Genomic DNA, 17085 nt, shown 5'->3' with positions numbered 1-17085 from the left:
AGTTATACTCTTGAAGGGTAAGGGCTCACCTCTAGCTTTAATATGAGCGTCCTCAACAAAAATGATTATACTGCACACCCTCTTCAGTGATGCAGAACACTTTTTTTTTTTTTTTATTTTATTTACTATAAAATCTGCATATTAAGCCTACATTTAGTAATGGTTAACCATTGGGAGGCACCTCGAATTTTGTGTTCCAGACACTATAATGGTCCACTGATTTGTGGCAAAGAAGCAAAATAACAGTCTTTCCATACTGTTAATAAAACATGACAACAGGCGTATTGGAAAAAAATTATATTTTGGAAGAACGCACTACAGAAGGTGACAGAATTCCAAAATCAAATTACATGAAAATATACATCGCAATTTTCTCTTTGTACATTAAGTGAGGAAAAACTGCAATAGGACGATAAAAAGGTCAAAAGGATAATGGGGCATGGGGGGGCCGGTGAGATGACCAGGATCGTGGTAAACTAAGATGGATAAAAAGGAGACAAAAACAGAAAATGCAACATGGTCAACCCTGAATAGACTTTGATAAACCAATATCTATGCATGCTTTCCTTTTTCATTACCAGGCATCTATGGAAAAGAAGCAGACAGGAAAGAGTCGCCAATGCTTACAGGTCAGTTCATTAAAAGCAGCAGTTTTGGGGGCTCCTGGTAGAAAGAGGTCTCGCTTCCACCTTTAGGAGTTCACTTTTGCAGATAACCTGATGGGACGTTCAAATATTTTTCTACTATATTACATCGGGGTTTTCTGTAACGTAACAATAAGGCACTTCAGGAGTTTAATTACCAGCGGTTTTTTTTTCCCTTAGGGGTTGTTTGTGGGTGATCACTTTTAAAAAGGTAACCAAATTCCTGTAGTGACCAAAGATGGGAAAAAAGGTTCAGAAACACCAGTTTTACAGGGTTCTTTTGAGAAGTCACTGGACATACTGTATATTGTTTTGTGTGTACAAACTCCTCAAATGGATAATCTCTTAAAATCTGCTGCATTGAACTGTTAAAAGTTGGGGGGGTTAATGATAATATCCATCAGCTTCACAAAGTGGCCTTTTTCTGCATAGAGAGGACAGTAGCCTTCGTAAGGCCAGAAGGAAGATACATTTTTGAAAGGCTTTAATGGGCTCTTGCTACCTAGAGGGGACTTAGAATACCGTAAGCCTAATAGATCCCAACCTCACATGCTTTTTTTTTTGTTTAAACAAACTAATAATCAATTCACAGCTGCAGAGATCAGACCGAACAAAAGGACCGGGAAAATCCAACATATGCGTTTCTTCCTTTTCTTCATATTGTCGTGTTCCTTTTTTAAGCATTCCCACCAGACTTCACATAATTCTTACCCTAACATCAAGATAGCATTATTTGGTACAATGTGTATTTATGGATGTACATGAACAGTATATATATTATCCGGATCATGTTGTGCTATGTACAGGTCTGTACAATTCTTCCTGAAGTTTAAAGCAGTTCATTCGATTTTGAAATGCGAAATATCACCTTTAAAGTTGGCACTTGTTAGGCTCTTGTCAGCATTGATAACTGGCATGTTTTATTGCAACCCAGTGCCAGCCAGTGTCTGCCAACTTATTACAACAAAAAGTCCAGCAAAAAGGTGGGTAGAGTGCAGGAAAAAACAGTGCCTTGTTTCTCAAATGGAGACCTGGAGAGAAAGAAAAACAAATAAAACAGCTGAAAGGTATAATGGACGTAGAGGTACAAGAAGTCTGTTTGTTTTCTTTATGCTTTCAAATCTGGGGGCAAAAAAGCAGCCCACAACAACTATAGCGTTCTGCGATACTTAGCAAGACGAGAGATGTCAGAGGTGGTTTTGGTTTAACTGTGGATGGAGGGACACACGTCTGGCGGGTGAATGGTCTGAGTGAACCCTTTTATTAGAAAAATACAACTCATCCATTAAGATACAGCTAGGAAAATACCTTCATAAGAACCTGCGTTGGCAATTTATTAAAAAGCTTTATACATTGTACGGGTATAAGGCAGCGGAAAGCTCAGAAACTGAAAGGCTTAGGAATAAATAAAACGTAGTTACCCTGAAATCATGAAGCTACTAGCTGCTGATTAAAATGTCACTCAAAAGCAGTCTCTTGGCTTTTTCTTACACAGCGGGCAACTTTTCTTTTAAATTCACCATTACGATCTTCTCTCCATTCTTTCTGTATATGGGGGGGAGGAGGAAAAAAAGGTTAATTGAAGTAAACGATATACACAGGTAATTTAAACAGGGAAGTGCTGCACGCAGTCAAATGAATTGATGTATGCCTTTGACCATAGCTTGCCTTGGTGTTGAACTGACTATAATTGGCCAAGAGTTCACTGTCCCTGGCAGCCCTGCTAAAGAATAATGCATTTTAAAGTACTGCAAGTAATTTAATACACATTCTTAAGAGAGAGAAAAAAAAAAAAAAAAAAAATGCACACGACTTACCTGAGGTATAACATGCAGGGGAATGTGTTTGATCAAACACATCCCATGCAGAGAAAACAGCACTGGATGGGCAAATGGCGCAAAATGCATTTGGGAGGAATTCTGTAGAATCACCTCCATGCATCTTCAAGAAGAAAACCATAGAAATCGAAAGACATCTCAGCTGCCATATGCATTGGAGTGCACGGAACAGTGGAAGTGTCCCTTTAACCGGAGCCAGAGTTTCATTTAAGAGCATGTTTCAGTTTATTTGGCTACAACCTATCCGCACCTGTGTGTGTTACACGGCAATTAGACAAAAAAAAAACATTCCTATGGTGGCATTAAACCTTTGGGTTTTCTTGTTTAATGTATACATGAACAGCTGAACATTTAACCATCATACCAAATAACTTGAAAAGCAGTCATCCGAGGATTATAAGAGTAGGGTTATCTTGGGATCCCCAGGTGTTCCGGTCACTACTGACATGGAGACAGAAGTAACTCAACTATTGGTAGTTGAAGACTTCATAAAACTTACAAGCCAGATTCACAGCATTCAAACCGATTACTGAAGCCTAACACTTGGAGGATACATAAGTATAGAGAGGACATACCGCTGCATCCACATTGGCTGGAGAGTCCCCGTTGGGGTCTGCTAGCATAGATATGACACTGATCATTATGGTTTCCACTGTGTGAATCGGAAGCCAGCGTTCCTCTGGTTTCTCGTAGCCGTATTTGTCCTCACCAGGCTCGTGAAGAATGGAAATACATACATCTCCATTCTTATCGACTAGAACAAAAACAAAACATCAGTGCTTGTGTTAAGAGGCATTCGGAAAGAAACACAACGTATGTAAGATAGACGAGTAAAGAAAGAGGAAAAAACCCTCCAGAATGTTAACATTCTGCAGTTAAGTGTCAACATTCTATTTTATGTAAAAGCCAAAGAATAATTTGAGTAAAAATAAACTTGTTCTAGGTTAATAGTAATTACCATTTGGATGCCATATCTCTGTTATAAACTTCATCTTCGGCGGCCTGAGAGGGTAATCCCTTGGAAACGTAAGGTGAGCCTTGAAAACACCACCCTCGCTATAGGGCAAAAAATAAAACAAAATCCCAACCATGAATATAAAGCTACACAGGATTTGTGTTTGTTTTATTGAGAAATACAGAATTATTGAATTACTATGGGAGAAGAGTGGCACCAGGTAAAGTTGTTAATGATGTGCCGGGAAATCATCATTTACACACTTTGAAGTTTTGTCTAAAAAAAGAAGTGGGAAAGAGGCAACATTTGTCTGTCTCGTTTTCTTCTGAGATTATAAAATGTTTAAGCAGACATTCCTGGTTTCCCAACCACCACGTCATCATTCTTACACATACTTACTATAATGTATCAGGCGGGCCAATTATTAGAACTTCCCATCGATACAGATCATTGTCGTCTATGAGTCCTGCTGAAAACCCTTCCACTGGATTCTTATTTAATTCTATATAAAAAAAAAACATCGTTACTATACATTTCATGTGTAATATGTCCATTTATGAAAGATTACGGTTCTTGTGTTTTTTAAATACTGAAGCCCCTGCAGCATCCTCATGCGATGCAGAGCTTTTAACCCCTTTAGCTCTCCACGGTCACATAGTTGAATGGACTGGTGGCAGGAGAGTTCATTACTAAAGCAAGCCCAATGAGTAGGCATCAAGCCAAAAATAAATAAGCGTTGCCGAAAAAAGGAGTACAACGTAGCTTTTTGGTATTTTTTTACCTGTAAAATCTTTTAGAAGAGAGACATCAACCCAAAAGAATATAAACAAATCAAAACATGTACATTACAGATGGAGATGTAAGGAGTCATACTCCTAAATTGGAGGGCCACTCAGGTTAAAATGCAGTACAGTTGAAGCCAGTTGCAATAAGCGACACCATATATGAATGGCTCACTGTGGTAGAGTTTTCAGGGTATGTTATGAGCACTTCGCTCGGCAGGAGGCGATAAGGTATATTTGTATATCTTTAAATAAACTACAAATCTGCTCTGTAGATAGTAGCTGCTGAGCAATGTTAATGAACAACTCGATAATATTGAAGTATCTACACGAGGTATAGGTTGTCCATATGGCTTGAATTCTTAGTCCGCCAGTGCCGTATGAAAGCTGCCGGAATCAATGTGATCCTCTGATCCTGCATAGACTGCGACGTTTTACCCTGTCTGCTATCGAAAAGCCTCGTGCTTTGATACACAAGTAGCACCTGTGTCAAGGGTACACTACTCTGTCCCGAGAGCTGTAAAAAGCCAGGAACTCTGTATTCTCGAGTTAAAGCAAGTATGATACAGATGAGGTCCCTTTGAATGCACATAGAGCCCCCTTGCACTTGACCCTCTCTTCATCTCTAGCGATTTGCAATGAAGTAAACTTATTTAGAAGCCTTGCACTAAAGGGGCTTTTTTTGCTTTTGTTTCTATATAGAAAATCATGGAAACATAATATGACAGCAGACAAGATCCATTCTGCCCATTTTTCCTGAACCAGTCCTTGGTCTGGTGTTGGATTCAGGATCCTTTATGCCGATCTCATGCATGTTCGGTTCCCTTGTTGGATTAGCTTCTGCTGGAGGCTGTTGAAATTACATTTACACAGATGTATGTACACCATACAAAGTACAGAAATCTTCTGTGACGGAGCACACACAGTTCAGTTTATTTACCATTTCTGTTCCCAAGGACCTATATTACGTCTATATTAGCTGTCACTCTATAGGGAAATACTTGTTTCAGACACCCGAGGTCTCGTAGTGCAATGCATCAAACTGTACCACAAACCCCTGTTGAATAAATGGTGACATGGAAGCAAAATCACGGGTGCACATTAACAGAGGGCTGCAACATGTAGGGATTCTAAACGCGTAAATGCGCAACTCCGCAACAGCCCACTGCTACGTCTTAGCGTCAAGCCTCCCCTAGTGCATACAGGACATATTGCAGGTATTCGGCTCATGCTTTCATATGTTGTGCCCAAGCAATGTAATAATCCTCACCGTAAGGTTCTTCCGTACGCATACTAAAAAAACTTCAATATCTCTCCCCCTCCCTAGTAAACAGGTAGAAGAGGACAAAGAAAGCTTTTTTTTTTCCTCCTCTTTCTCCTTGCATTCTTTCTGACAAGGGCATCTAGAAAAACTTTTATTACCCACACACACACACACACACACTACAGACAGGAGCTTGTCACCGATTTTCAGGGCGCGGCGGCCTGGTTACGTTACAGGCTCCTGCTGCCGCTCCACATTGCGGCGCGCACAGCTGGGGGGGGCTCATCGGATTGACAGGTAACCCAATCCGGAATACATACATCCTGCGCAGAAGCCAGCGACAGGTGCATTACATACTGCAGCATTCCAAAAACTCCTTGGTGTGAAATAAAGACCGCTTGTTAAGACATAACTTTCCGCTTATATTCAAAGAGCGTATCGGATAACCCACAGTTTCTAATTCCAGCACTGCTGCGCGCTAGAAAACACCGAATCAAGCGCACGCGAGTGACGGAGATCTACGATGACAGTGTAAGCGCGCACCTACAAGACAAGGCACGCTACGGGAAAGCTGTTCTGATTTACTTTGGCACTGGAAGCTTTAACGTACAGAAAATTGTTAACGCTGCTGGTAAAATATAGCCCACTGTAATAACCATCAGGAAAGCAGGGCAGCCGATTGCGGAATTACCAGGCAATTGCTTCAAATTAGGAGATTTAACACACATTCTGGCCTAGTGGACCGATTGTAGCTCAGGCGGCCAGGGCAGCGCCAACGGTAATACATCGCTGGAAAAGAGCATTTAAACAGTAGAACTGCCGCTCATCTCTGTAGTAATCAAATACAAATAAATGACCAGATTTCTCATACTGATTACCACCTCTCAAGTCGTTTGAGGTGCTGCTGGTGACGGGTGTCGATATTGTAAGAAAACGGAACCTACATTTTTCATCCGAGAGTCTCTCAGTTTTAACAGATATCCCCTACTTGTCGACACACGCAGAGTTTCGGTGCTTGTAACAGTTTGGATTTATTGAACATGACTAAGCAGAAAACCCTCTGGCTAAATTCAGAAGCTATGAGAAGCAGCTAAACGTTCCATCCTTGTTTGCACCGTCACCGGCCAACCATCTGACCTCATGGAAATACAACACGGATCTCAAGCAAGCCTGAAAATCAGGAAAGGGCTGTGGTTTCACTCCACTGCACTATTTAAAGCCATCCCAAAAACCTTTTGAAGAGTGTGTTTCTTAAAGATGATAAAGTTATATGCTTAACGTGAAAACAAACGCTTCATAAGGACCTTCACGTGGAAGGGCTGGATATAGCTGGCTCTTCAAATCCAAAAATCAAGGTTAATGAGACTGCGCTGAAGAGTAGGAGAAGAATAAAAGCCCCCAATTAGCATCATAATGTGCAGGACAGGTCAGCCCTTTATAAAACCCATTAGTTTAGGGTAATGGATTCACAGTTAAATTAATGCTGAATATACATGCGTGTGATATATAAAATCATATCACACACAACGAGAACAATTTGTTCCATCTAGCCTTCTTCATCGTTTGAGGATAGCCATATGCCTCATGTTTAAATTCCCTTGCTGGATTAGCCAAGAGCCATACTGTAACACAGACCAGCTCTACACTGAAGTGCGGTGGAAGCATTATGTTGTGAGAATGGGTCTGTCCATTAAAAATATTGGGAGGAAACTCAACTTTTAGCAGGTCAATGATCCCAATCAAAAAACAAAAATATTTGATTGCCTGAAGAACAAAAAGGTAAATGTCCTCATATCTTGGTCGACCCACCCGGAGCAAATGTGCCAGAAAGACAGTTGTGCCAACTAGTGGGGGAGGGGTGAATATTCAGTGTATTTCACTTAATTCAATTTTACTAAAGTAACACAATTTTGATGTGTTTAAAACATAGAAATATAGCTTTTTTTCATAGGACTTTGTTGGTTTCCTTGTTTAGTGGAAATGTGCCTGGCACTTCAGATTTACTAAAGTCTTAAGGGATTATATGCCGATTTTCCTTTAAAAGCACAAGGGACAGCAACTTCCAAGCGTTGATTGTCCTCGGCTGAGCTAGTGTCACGTTTACATATACAAAGTGTGAAGAAACAGGTCCTTCGAAACATACTGCTTAATAAATACAGTTCACAACTGACCTAAATGCACACATTAAATATTGTTACATATATGAAACAATGCCACTTGTCAAGGGTTCGAGTTGACTAATGTTTACGGTCCCTACCTCATCTCTCCTTTCCCTGAACGTTACAAAGGCTGCTTCAATCAACAACTTAATAGGGGAACAACCATGCCAACCCTGAGGAGAGTTTAAACATATATATATATAATAGAATTTCTTGTTTTAATAAACGGGTTTATTTTGGATAAAAAAATATTTTCCAGTTGCTATGGGGAGCACAAAAAAAAACCAAACACAACATGAATGTTGATTAAAGACCCACTACTAAATGCAGCAGGGGTGCACCCATAGCAAGAGGCAATTTAACAGAAATTGTATGTTATTATCATAAATATTCCAAGACAAAATCTTAAAAAGGTAGTGGTGTCCTAATTTTCTGGAATCAGAGATGCAAATTACAGGGTGTAGCAGCTAATGGTTTGATGAGCATTTAAAACGTCACTGTGAATCACGAAAGACAAATCGTGCTGGACTTCTCCTAAAAGAGGGGCCAGTAAGCCCTGCATGGTTAATACGGGGGAATCTTTTAGCCATTTTAACTCTACATCATGGAAGGCTTGCTCAGTCCTCGTAATACATGTTGAGTTTGGAAAGTTTAAGTGTTCACCCCTAGACATGTAGCTCACAGTCACCACACAGCTGCCTCTTGATGCCAGTCAGGTACCGGCACATCATTACCAGCATGCAGGGAACCACAGAAGACTGTCAGACGTTGCATGGCGCTGGTGCATACAAAAGAAATGTGGATTCTGTTTTCTTTAGTGTTTCATGGAACAATTATATTTGGCAAGAGGAATGGACAGATACTCAACTTGTCTGTTTTATGGAATTAGGGAACCGAAGGGGAGTTAAGCTTTTAGTTCAGCAGAACTCCTGTTTAATCAAAATATGCTTAAAGTTAGACAGATCTTGCATGCGAAAGATACAAAAGACAATAAAAAATATCTAGCTGCTGCATAATAGTAATCCTCTAACATGACATATTTATTTATATTCTATATATTGAGTCTAATTTGGCAACAACCAGATTAGTTTTGCCTTGTTTCATGATCAGTGTTTATAAATGGTCTGTTTGCCTCCTAACAAACTAGAATATTAAGTCAAAGATGATCTGAGAGAAGGCAAGGTAGAGGTTTACCCAGGGCCAGCCCTACCATGGAGCAGAGTGGGGCAATTGCTCCAGGCGGCACTTTTAAAGTCCAGGCCGCCGCAAGCCCCCCCCTTTTTTTTTTTTTAAGCGGATGAGAGAGAGGGGCGCCGAGTGGTTTTCACGTACCCACTCGGCACCCCTCTATCTCCTCTGCGAGCCCTCTAGCGCGGTCTCGATGCCGGCATGTAATGCTGAGCGCCTGAAGATGACCTCATTTCCAGCGCTCATCATTACAAGCCGGCACCGAGACCGAGCAGGGAGACTCACCGCAGGACTGCTGAAAGGTTAGTACAAAGGGGGGGGGGGTTTGATAATAGGGAGGGCAGCAGAGGAAGGGTAGATAATTGGGGGGGGGCACTTTAAACTTCTCCCCAGGCGGCATTATGCCTTGGGCCGGCCCTGGGTTTACCACACTCTTCATTCCCACAATCCCAGTCAGGAGTCCCAATCTGAATACAGCCTCAGACCCATTGAGTAAGAGCTAAGTTTAGCGCAAACTCTTAAGCAGTTACTTCGTCTCGATTCACAATTTTATAATATTTTTTCCATATTGCTTAAACTTGGAGTGTGGGACCTGTGCTGCATGTGTGTATATATTTTTTTTTTATATAGCACCATCATATTCTGTGGCCCTTTTTTTTTTTTTTTTTTTTTTTACAGAAAAAAGGTGAGGAGGGCCCTGCTCAAAGGAGCTTACAATCTAGAGTGAGTTAGGGTGCATTACACAAGAGGTAAAAGTACCATTGTTATGGATGGACCAATGTAAGTATTGCAGGAGAGGGACTAGGAAAGGTGAGCTAAAGGAATATGGGAGGAAGAGTGTTAATGTGCAAGGTTGTAGGTGTACTTAAAGTGGGTCTTGAGGGGAGATATATACATACATATAAATGTATTACTGTATGTCAGCATCTGTGGTTAGGGTGCATAATGGGGAACCAATTCCTTATTCATATAAGTCAAAAGTAAAGCATTACTAAATTAGTTGTGTACTTCAAATATTTTCCATAAAGAGTTTGCACAAGAGGTCAATCTAAAACTAAACATAAAACCGATGAAACTAACATTTGTATTGCAGCCCCCTTACAAATACGGAACAACGTGGTCATGTGATATTTGGTCAACATTATGTAAAGCAGAGGGTCACTTTGCGTAATAAACACATTCCATCGATTACTACTACAGCTCGCAGAGAAAAAGTTTGTGAAAAAAATGGCAAAAAAAAAAAGACACGGAAGGGAAAATGCTTATTTTAGACACACACACATATATATATATATATATATATATATATATATATATATATATATATACACATATACATACACACATATACTATATTCCTGTATAGAGGTGTTAAGGACTAGAATCAGAATAATAGAAGCGGCAGACACTTTTCTGCATTTCACATCATTAATGACAAAGGACTGAGCCTTAAAAACCGATTCTGGCGCATCTCCGAAACATCTCTCAGAATAAACAGCCCAAGCTATTGATAACGTATGCCCAGCGATTCTTTTTTGGGTGAAAGTCCCTTGTCAAACTAGTACTCCAGTTACCAAGGCCTGCAGCTTGCCGACGTCACAGGGTCACATAGTGAATCTAGTTAGTCATGAACACAGTAAGTCCTTGCCTGCGTACACAAGCACACGTTTACACGCTTACAGTGCGCTTCCGCATCACAGCAACATTCAGAACTGAAGCCTTTCGCTAGGGCTGGAGATCGGCTAAACGAAAAGGCCTCTCACGTACACACGAGGGGGAATGTTTCACACACTTGTAGACGTCCAATATCCCTATCGGAGACCTCAAATGAGCAGCTGCAGCCCAAGGCAGAGACGACAGCGCGTGTATTTTGCCAGCCACACGATCGGGAAAATAAAATGCATTTCAAACCAGCCCGGTTAATCTGCTCTCAGTAGAAACAGCTAAGAAATTAAAAAAAAAAAAACGTATTTTTTGTTCTCTCTCTTTTACATTTAGCCCTGTGGCAGGGTTAGGATCCCGGTCAGAGGGGACCTGGATCCTCCTCTCCGGCAGCAGTCTGCGCAATGCACACAACCTCCGCTGCTGCCGGCACTTCTGATGGGGGCTTCTATGACAAAGCCTCGGCATGACATGACCTTCCTGTGCTAGAGTTTGGCTACGCGCATCGGGCAGACACCGGCTGCCCTCACCAGACACTACGGAGAAAGAAGATGGCTATTGGTTTTCCAAATTTCTGTTTCTATATAACATATGCTATCAAAAGCAGGACAAACTGCATAATAGATACCAAAAATGTTACATACATGTATTCTTGTTAATTGAATAATTTTCTCCCGCCTAAAGTTGTACTTTCAAAACCGATGCCCGTTTTCTTCAAGAAAACCTTCTTAGCTGAACTCCCAATATAAAACGAAGAGCCTCAAAATCGGTTTTGTTTCAAAACCCATATATCGATTGATGTCCTGCCTGTTTTGCAATAGTTACAGAAGTGAACAGGATCCATAACTTCAGTAACTAAAAGTCCATTTACAAATGATACACGCTTCACGTGTTTTTGTTTAAACATTTCTTTATTTAGAGGGAAAGCTTTCCAAAACATTTTCCCTTGGGGGTTATTGGTGTCACCAGACAAGCAGGTGAATAAGCACGGACAAAAAATTAAAATTAGCCAATACAAACTTGCACGAATATAAAGCTATGCCAATACATCGTCTAAACACATTAAACTGGTTCTACAAAGCACACTTCATAACAACGGTTCTCTTGGATGGAGCCAAGTGGTCCTTGCTTTTGTTTGGTGGCTTCCAATGACTGCAAAAAGGCCTCTTACAAAACACACTTGCTGTCATCAGAGGGCACAAAAAAAAAACACAAGGGCCATTTAGCTCCTAGTAAACCAAGCCATTTAGGTGGCTAGTGGCACACACAATAAGGCCTTTTTCCTCCCTAAAATAATCATGTGTTTCACACAGTCATCCACCCGCATTCCCACCCCTTTACCGAAGGAGCCCTGGGACTATTCAGCATACAGCAGGCAGATTATACATACTATCCACATCGCACCGACAGAAGCGAGCTCTGTTGAAGGCTTGCGTTCTCCATTTGAAGTCTAAGGGGTGGATGCGTCTGACGTAAGATATTCCCAGTTACCCAACATCTCAAACACATAACCTTTAATACATGGCTGCGTCATTAGGACCAGGCCTAAAAAGGCACCTGGGCATATTACAGAATATTTAATGTGATATTTAAATCCTCTAAATCTTCACATGCATACAAGCACTTTACTGATGTAAAACTCATCTGTGTGCAAGTATACTTATTAGCAGCATACCGCTCTCTCTCTAACTACTTTACTGAGGGGATCAAGTACCCAAAAACCCAGGGCTCATTTTGCAGTATTTCCTTAACCATGATTCCCCTTTTTAATCTGTCCTGCATCCACACAATATAGATATTTTTCCTTCAATGACCGCTTTCTTTGGATACCATTTTTTGGATGTGCAGTCCAAGATTTAGTATGAATATTACATTAAAGTAAGAATATTGGGTCCAGCTACGGAGGTTGGGAGCCTCCCATTAAAATTTTTCCTGTTTGCCTCATTTCTTTATCTCCTGAGGCAAATTATGCTGTTTTTCATTATCATTCAGCGACGTTCTACTATTTGTGTCTGACATGATATTGATCAATTTGTAACATGTCTGTTAAAACTTCACGTTTGAAAAGGTATTTTGCGAGGCATATATGTGAGCCATAGGCCCTCATTTGGGAAGGTTGAGCAGCCTACCAGCTCAGAATACCCCCCCCCACCGCATATATTTTATGGAGAGCAGACAGCCCAGGCCGTTTCGCTAGGAGAATCTGGACATTTATCAGGCATCCATTTGGTCACCAATCTCTGGTAATTTTTGTGCCCCCCACCAACCTTTTCATGTTTCTTAGGATGGTTAGCACAGATTGCATGAAAATGTAGCCATCCATTAGTTATTGTATCATTTTGGAAATCTACAGGGCACATCACATCTTACACTCAGTTGATGTCAGAAATACGCTCAGGTTTTTATTGTAGGCTGCGTAACACCACTAGCTGTAAAAACATCAAGTATCAGGATGTGCATTCATCTTCCTGCCCAGGGAAACGGCTAGACCTCCACCAACGGCTCACATAACTATTTTGTGCTGTCTTGTGCAGTATTTTTCAAAAATCTAGGTTTCCATATACAAGTGAACTTGCTAAAGACAAAAAACATAACACACTATTACACATTTATAAAGTAAAAAAAAACATGAACTGCCGCCAAGAAATGTTGAGGCCTATATTTACATTTTAAAATGTATTTAGTTATTTTTAAATTTCACCGGTCACATTTTTAATATGCTTTTAGCAAACGCAACAAAGTTTAAGGTCATATACTTGGTCCCATTACACCAATGCAGAATAAGTTACAGATAATGTATTTCCATAACCAAAGTAAGAGAAGCTCTACTGGCTGATCTACCAGCTACTAAATAGATGACTGCAAATTGTGCTGCGCTGGATTATGGAACAATCTAGCAGCAGAGCAAGTAAATAGAATTCCTACCCCATTACTACTGGGGCCAACAAAGAGCTTAACAACTGGCTGCGAGAGACATGCAGAAAACAGGATCAGTATAGACAGGCAGTTTAAAGCCAAATTCAGCGAGGATTTACGTCCACACTCACATCGACCTTAAAACTACTAAATCAAACTTTTCACAACAAACGGATACCCACAAGACTCGCATTACAAGTCATATTTAGCTCATAAGACTCATGGGGAACACGGATGTGTTTAAAAACAGCACCAAATATTTTTTTTTTGCAAACAAGCAGAAGAGATTTCCAGCGAGTCCTGTGATCCCACAGAACACAAATATTGGCAACCGATCCCAGTTTGCAGCCTTAAAGCCAACACACTTTAATGTTTACGGTAGCCAAGTAGCACTTAAATTAATTGCTTTTGATGGAAGTCCGTAGAGTGGATTTAGGAGAATCCCCTCTATGCTTTTGCCTGCCCACCTAGCCGTTTATAATGCAGGATATGCGTTTAGACAAACATTTACGGTGCTGGCTTGCACAAGACTTCCAGGGAGTCCAAGGAGACCCCCAGCGTGAACGTGCACAAAGTGCTGCCAGCAATTTCAATGGAGCCCCTTCTTGCTAATTGCTGGCTGCTCCAAGTAGCCAATATTGCCACACCACGCAGCATGCTGGGGCATTTTCATCAAGTAAGGTAAGGAAAGTAATGCACAGTTGGTTAATATACATTCTTGGGGCCTATACAAGTATGTTTCCAACCATGCGCGATATTACTGGCCCACAATGCTTTAAAAGCCCTTGAATTTCCAAATGCATTTATTGATGCCTTGTCAGCTGAGGAATGCACATTATATACGCTACAAAAGGCACTCCGGCAGATGGGTAATCTTACTTCCATCGTGCATAAGGCTGCCCGAAAAAGACATGAGTTTGTTAAATGACCCTGATGTACCGGAGACCGCAGAGTCAATGTCACGTATCAGCTCCGCCACTGTTTGCCCCGCTTCGCATTCAGCGATTGTAGTCAATATTTGACAAACGTGGCAGATTTGCTAGATTCGAGTTTTGAAGTATTGCTGTATCTTTTATCCTCAACAAACCTGCCATATAACAGCATCTAAAAGACAGCATTGTAAAAAGCTACAGTGTGGCTCAAGCCCTCACGGGATTCCCACTCATAAAAATTAAAGTCACACTGTAATTACAAATATTTGCCGGAAAAAAACAAGTGGAAACCAACGCTCACAGAGGAACACAAGTGCAACTGCTAGATTAGTATAAGAGTAAAAGGAATGTGTCAAGCCCAGAAGTGTTCACACAAACACGTGTGTATCATACCGTACCGCCATCTGTTTCTTCACACCGGTAAGCTCAAGGTCTGACTTCCTTGTAAGGTGTAAGTAACAGCGACGCCAGCATGACCGTCCTATCCACTAAGCAACAGGTTACGAAACCCAGACACCGCTCACAAGAGAATTACACCTTGAATACGCGCCGCTTCATTTCTCAAGCAACGGCAGCGCACACATGTAAGCAACAAAAAAAAACAAAAAAATAAGTTTCCATAAAACCTACACAAAAAAAAAAAAAAAAAATTCACTCTGGGAGAGTGTTCCATTACACAGCGCCCGCAGATTCCGTAGCAATGTTACAAAGGGGGCAGTGAAAATAATTATTTGAAATGTATAACATTAACGCGCATCAAACCACGCCAGTACGAGACATAAGCTCTGCTCTTGCAAGCTCCCAATCTATTGGGTGTAAAAGAAAATCGAGTGGACTAGAATTTGCTAGAAAGAAAAGGGTTATTTTCCAAAAGGCTTTGATCGTTCCCAAATTAAGCAAAATATTGTTAGATATTACATCCATTAGCTCACATTCCCTTCCTCTACCGAAGCTGTCCAGGTGAGCAAATATACACTTTTATTTTGTGTACACCATTTCCTAACCCCAGAAGCAGTGTACAGCACAGATGATAATATTTTAACAGCCAGCTGCCAGGTCAGTCAGCTTTGCCCTGAAATGGTTAACGCACAAGCTTGCAACACACATCCAGTGAGCACTGAAGTAAACGCGTTGTGTGCTTTCCGAGGGCTTGTGAAAGCTGAATTGTATGCAGCCTCCCTCTTTTCCATCCCCCAGAGACTCTCCGGCAGCAGCTCGCTGCTGACAAGCTGCTGGTTCCTGTCTCTTTAAAGCTGGCAGCACATGGAGCTGCATTGTGAGGCCCCTGTGTGAGGGGTCAGTGCGCATGCGCACAACACCGGCCTGGGCTGTGTGGTCACTGGCAGCCTGAGCCCTGGGCAACACCAGGCAGGGGCTGAGACAAGCTGACACACAAAGGGGAGGGGTGGCAACAACAAGGGAAGGAAAATAGCCCTTTTTTATTTAGTGTAACAGTTGGACAGCCACAAAGCTGTAGGCATCACACTTCGTCCCGGTTATTTTGCTGCTATCTGCCATGAAAGAGGAGTGGGTCTCATGGCAGTGAGTGGTAACACAACGCCCTGACAGCCCCCATACTTCCATGCCAACCATGTGAACACTTCCAACTGCATGCCCCCCGCCTCTATTGGGGCAGCTCTGAGACACAAAACAAAGACAAATAGGCAGGATTACCCCTGCCCCCTCCCTGTATAGGGGGAGGGTAACCAAGGGTTGAAAGGGGAATTCTCCACAGAGAATATGACATTATGAATTAAGGGGTGTAAAGACTGACCTCCCTCTCGAATACAAGCAGCCCTGCCATTAGAACGAATGCGCGGCTACAGAACTTAGCTGTCACCTTACTACAAATGAAAGTGTCATCCGCTCGCCCAATGCCACATGCCATTCCCGCTTACACCGCCGTACACACTGGCCCCATTGCAGTATTGCCTCACTCCTAGTCCTTCACACAAGATTCCCCTCCTCCCCGCCACCCCTACATGTAACACAACCCCCGGCTCTTCCCCTTTAAGATATCACAGCCATCTGCTCCTCTTGTGGATTTAAAACCCCTGAGCCTGGGGTATTAAGGGCAGCCGTATTTCACACAGGCGGTAGAAGGAAGCGTCAAAAGCCTGCCTTTTGTTACCCCCTACGTGATATCCACGAGTAATCAGCAAGCAGGCTGGGTGATACTTGCGCAACATTGTCCTGCAGTCCCCTTCATCTGATCCCCTTGTTACCCCGAGGGGTATATTACCTGCGAGCTGCCTCCGCAGCAGGAGCGCTGACTGCGGCTCCGTCATACTGTCCTGATAGCAGAAATGCCCCTATTAGTGACCCCGGCACTAAACTATATTAGAGAAACAGAGCCCTCGTAGCTCTCTCGCCCGGGCCGTCACCGCTCTCTCCCTCTCCGGCTCCTCTCTTTTAGTATATCACTCTGCACTCGATAGGACGGCGCATGCGCAGATATAACCAACCCCCTCCCCTCCCATGAAAGAGCATCACACACTCTGCGTGACATCGCGTGGAGAGAGCGATCGGCCATCTTAAGAGGGTCAAGCTCCTCAATGCCTCATAGGCCGTCTGGTGTCTTTGGAACACAGTTTGTTGTAAACTACAAGTCAGTCTTGTTAAATATAATACTACATGGGCTTCTTAGTAATGAAACGACTCTGAGACTATTAAAATATTAACGCATAAATACTAATCTTAAAGCTTCTGTTTCAGGGACTCAACAGTGATGACAACCCAATGGGT

At 41.9% G+C, this 17085-nt stretch overlaps 1 protein-coding gene across 1 annotated transcript; it reads right to left on the bottom strand.

Moving 5' to 3' along the window:
* Positions 1 to 282: 282 nt before the first annotated feature.
* On the bottom strand, positions 283 to 16779 carry UBE2G1 (ubiquitin conjugating enzyme E2 G1). The gene is made up of 6 exons (XM_053454946.1): positions 16583 to 16779; positions 3837 to 3939; positions 3441 to 3538; positions 3058 to 3236; positions 2066 to 2189; positions 283 to 1675 (listed from the first exon to the last, which is right to left on the bottom strand). Exons 1-5 carry the CDS (start codon positions 16626 to 16628, stop codon positions 2103 to 2105), a joined length of 513 nt encoding a protein of 170 aa, XP_053310921.1. The 5' UTR covers positions 16629 to 16779; the 3' UTR covers positions 283 to 1675; positions 2066 to 2102.
* Positions 16780 to 17085: the final 306 nt, after the last annotated feature.

This window comes from Spea bombifrons, chromosome 2 (genome assembly GCF_027358695.1).
Source record: "Spea bombifrons isolate aSpeBom1 chromosome 2, aSpeBom1.2.pri, whole genome shotgun sequence".
NCBI lineage: Eukaryota > Metazoa > Chordata > Amphibia > Anura > Pelobatidae > Spea > Spea bombifrons.
Note: the sequence above shows the minus strand (reverse complement) of the source record. Positions and strands in the feature narration are given on the sequence as shown.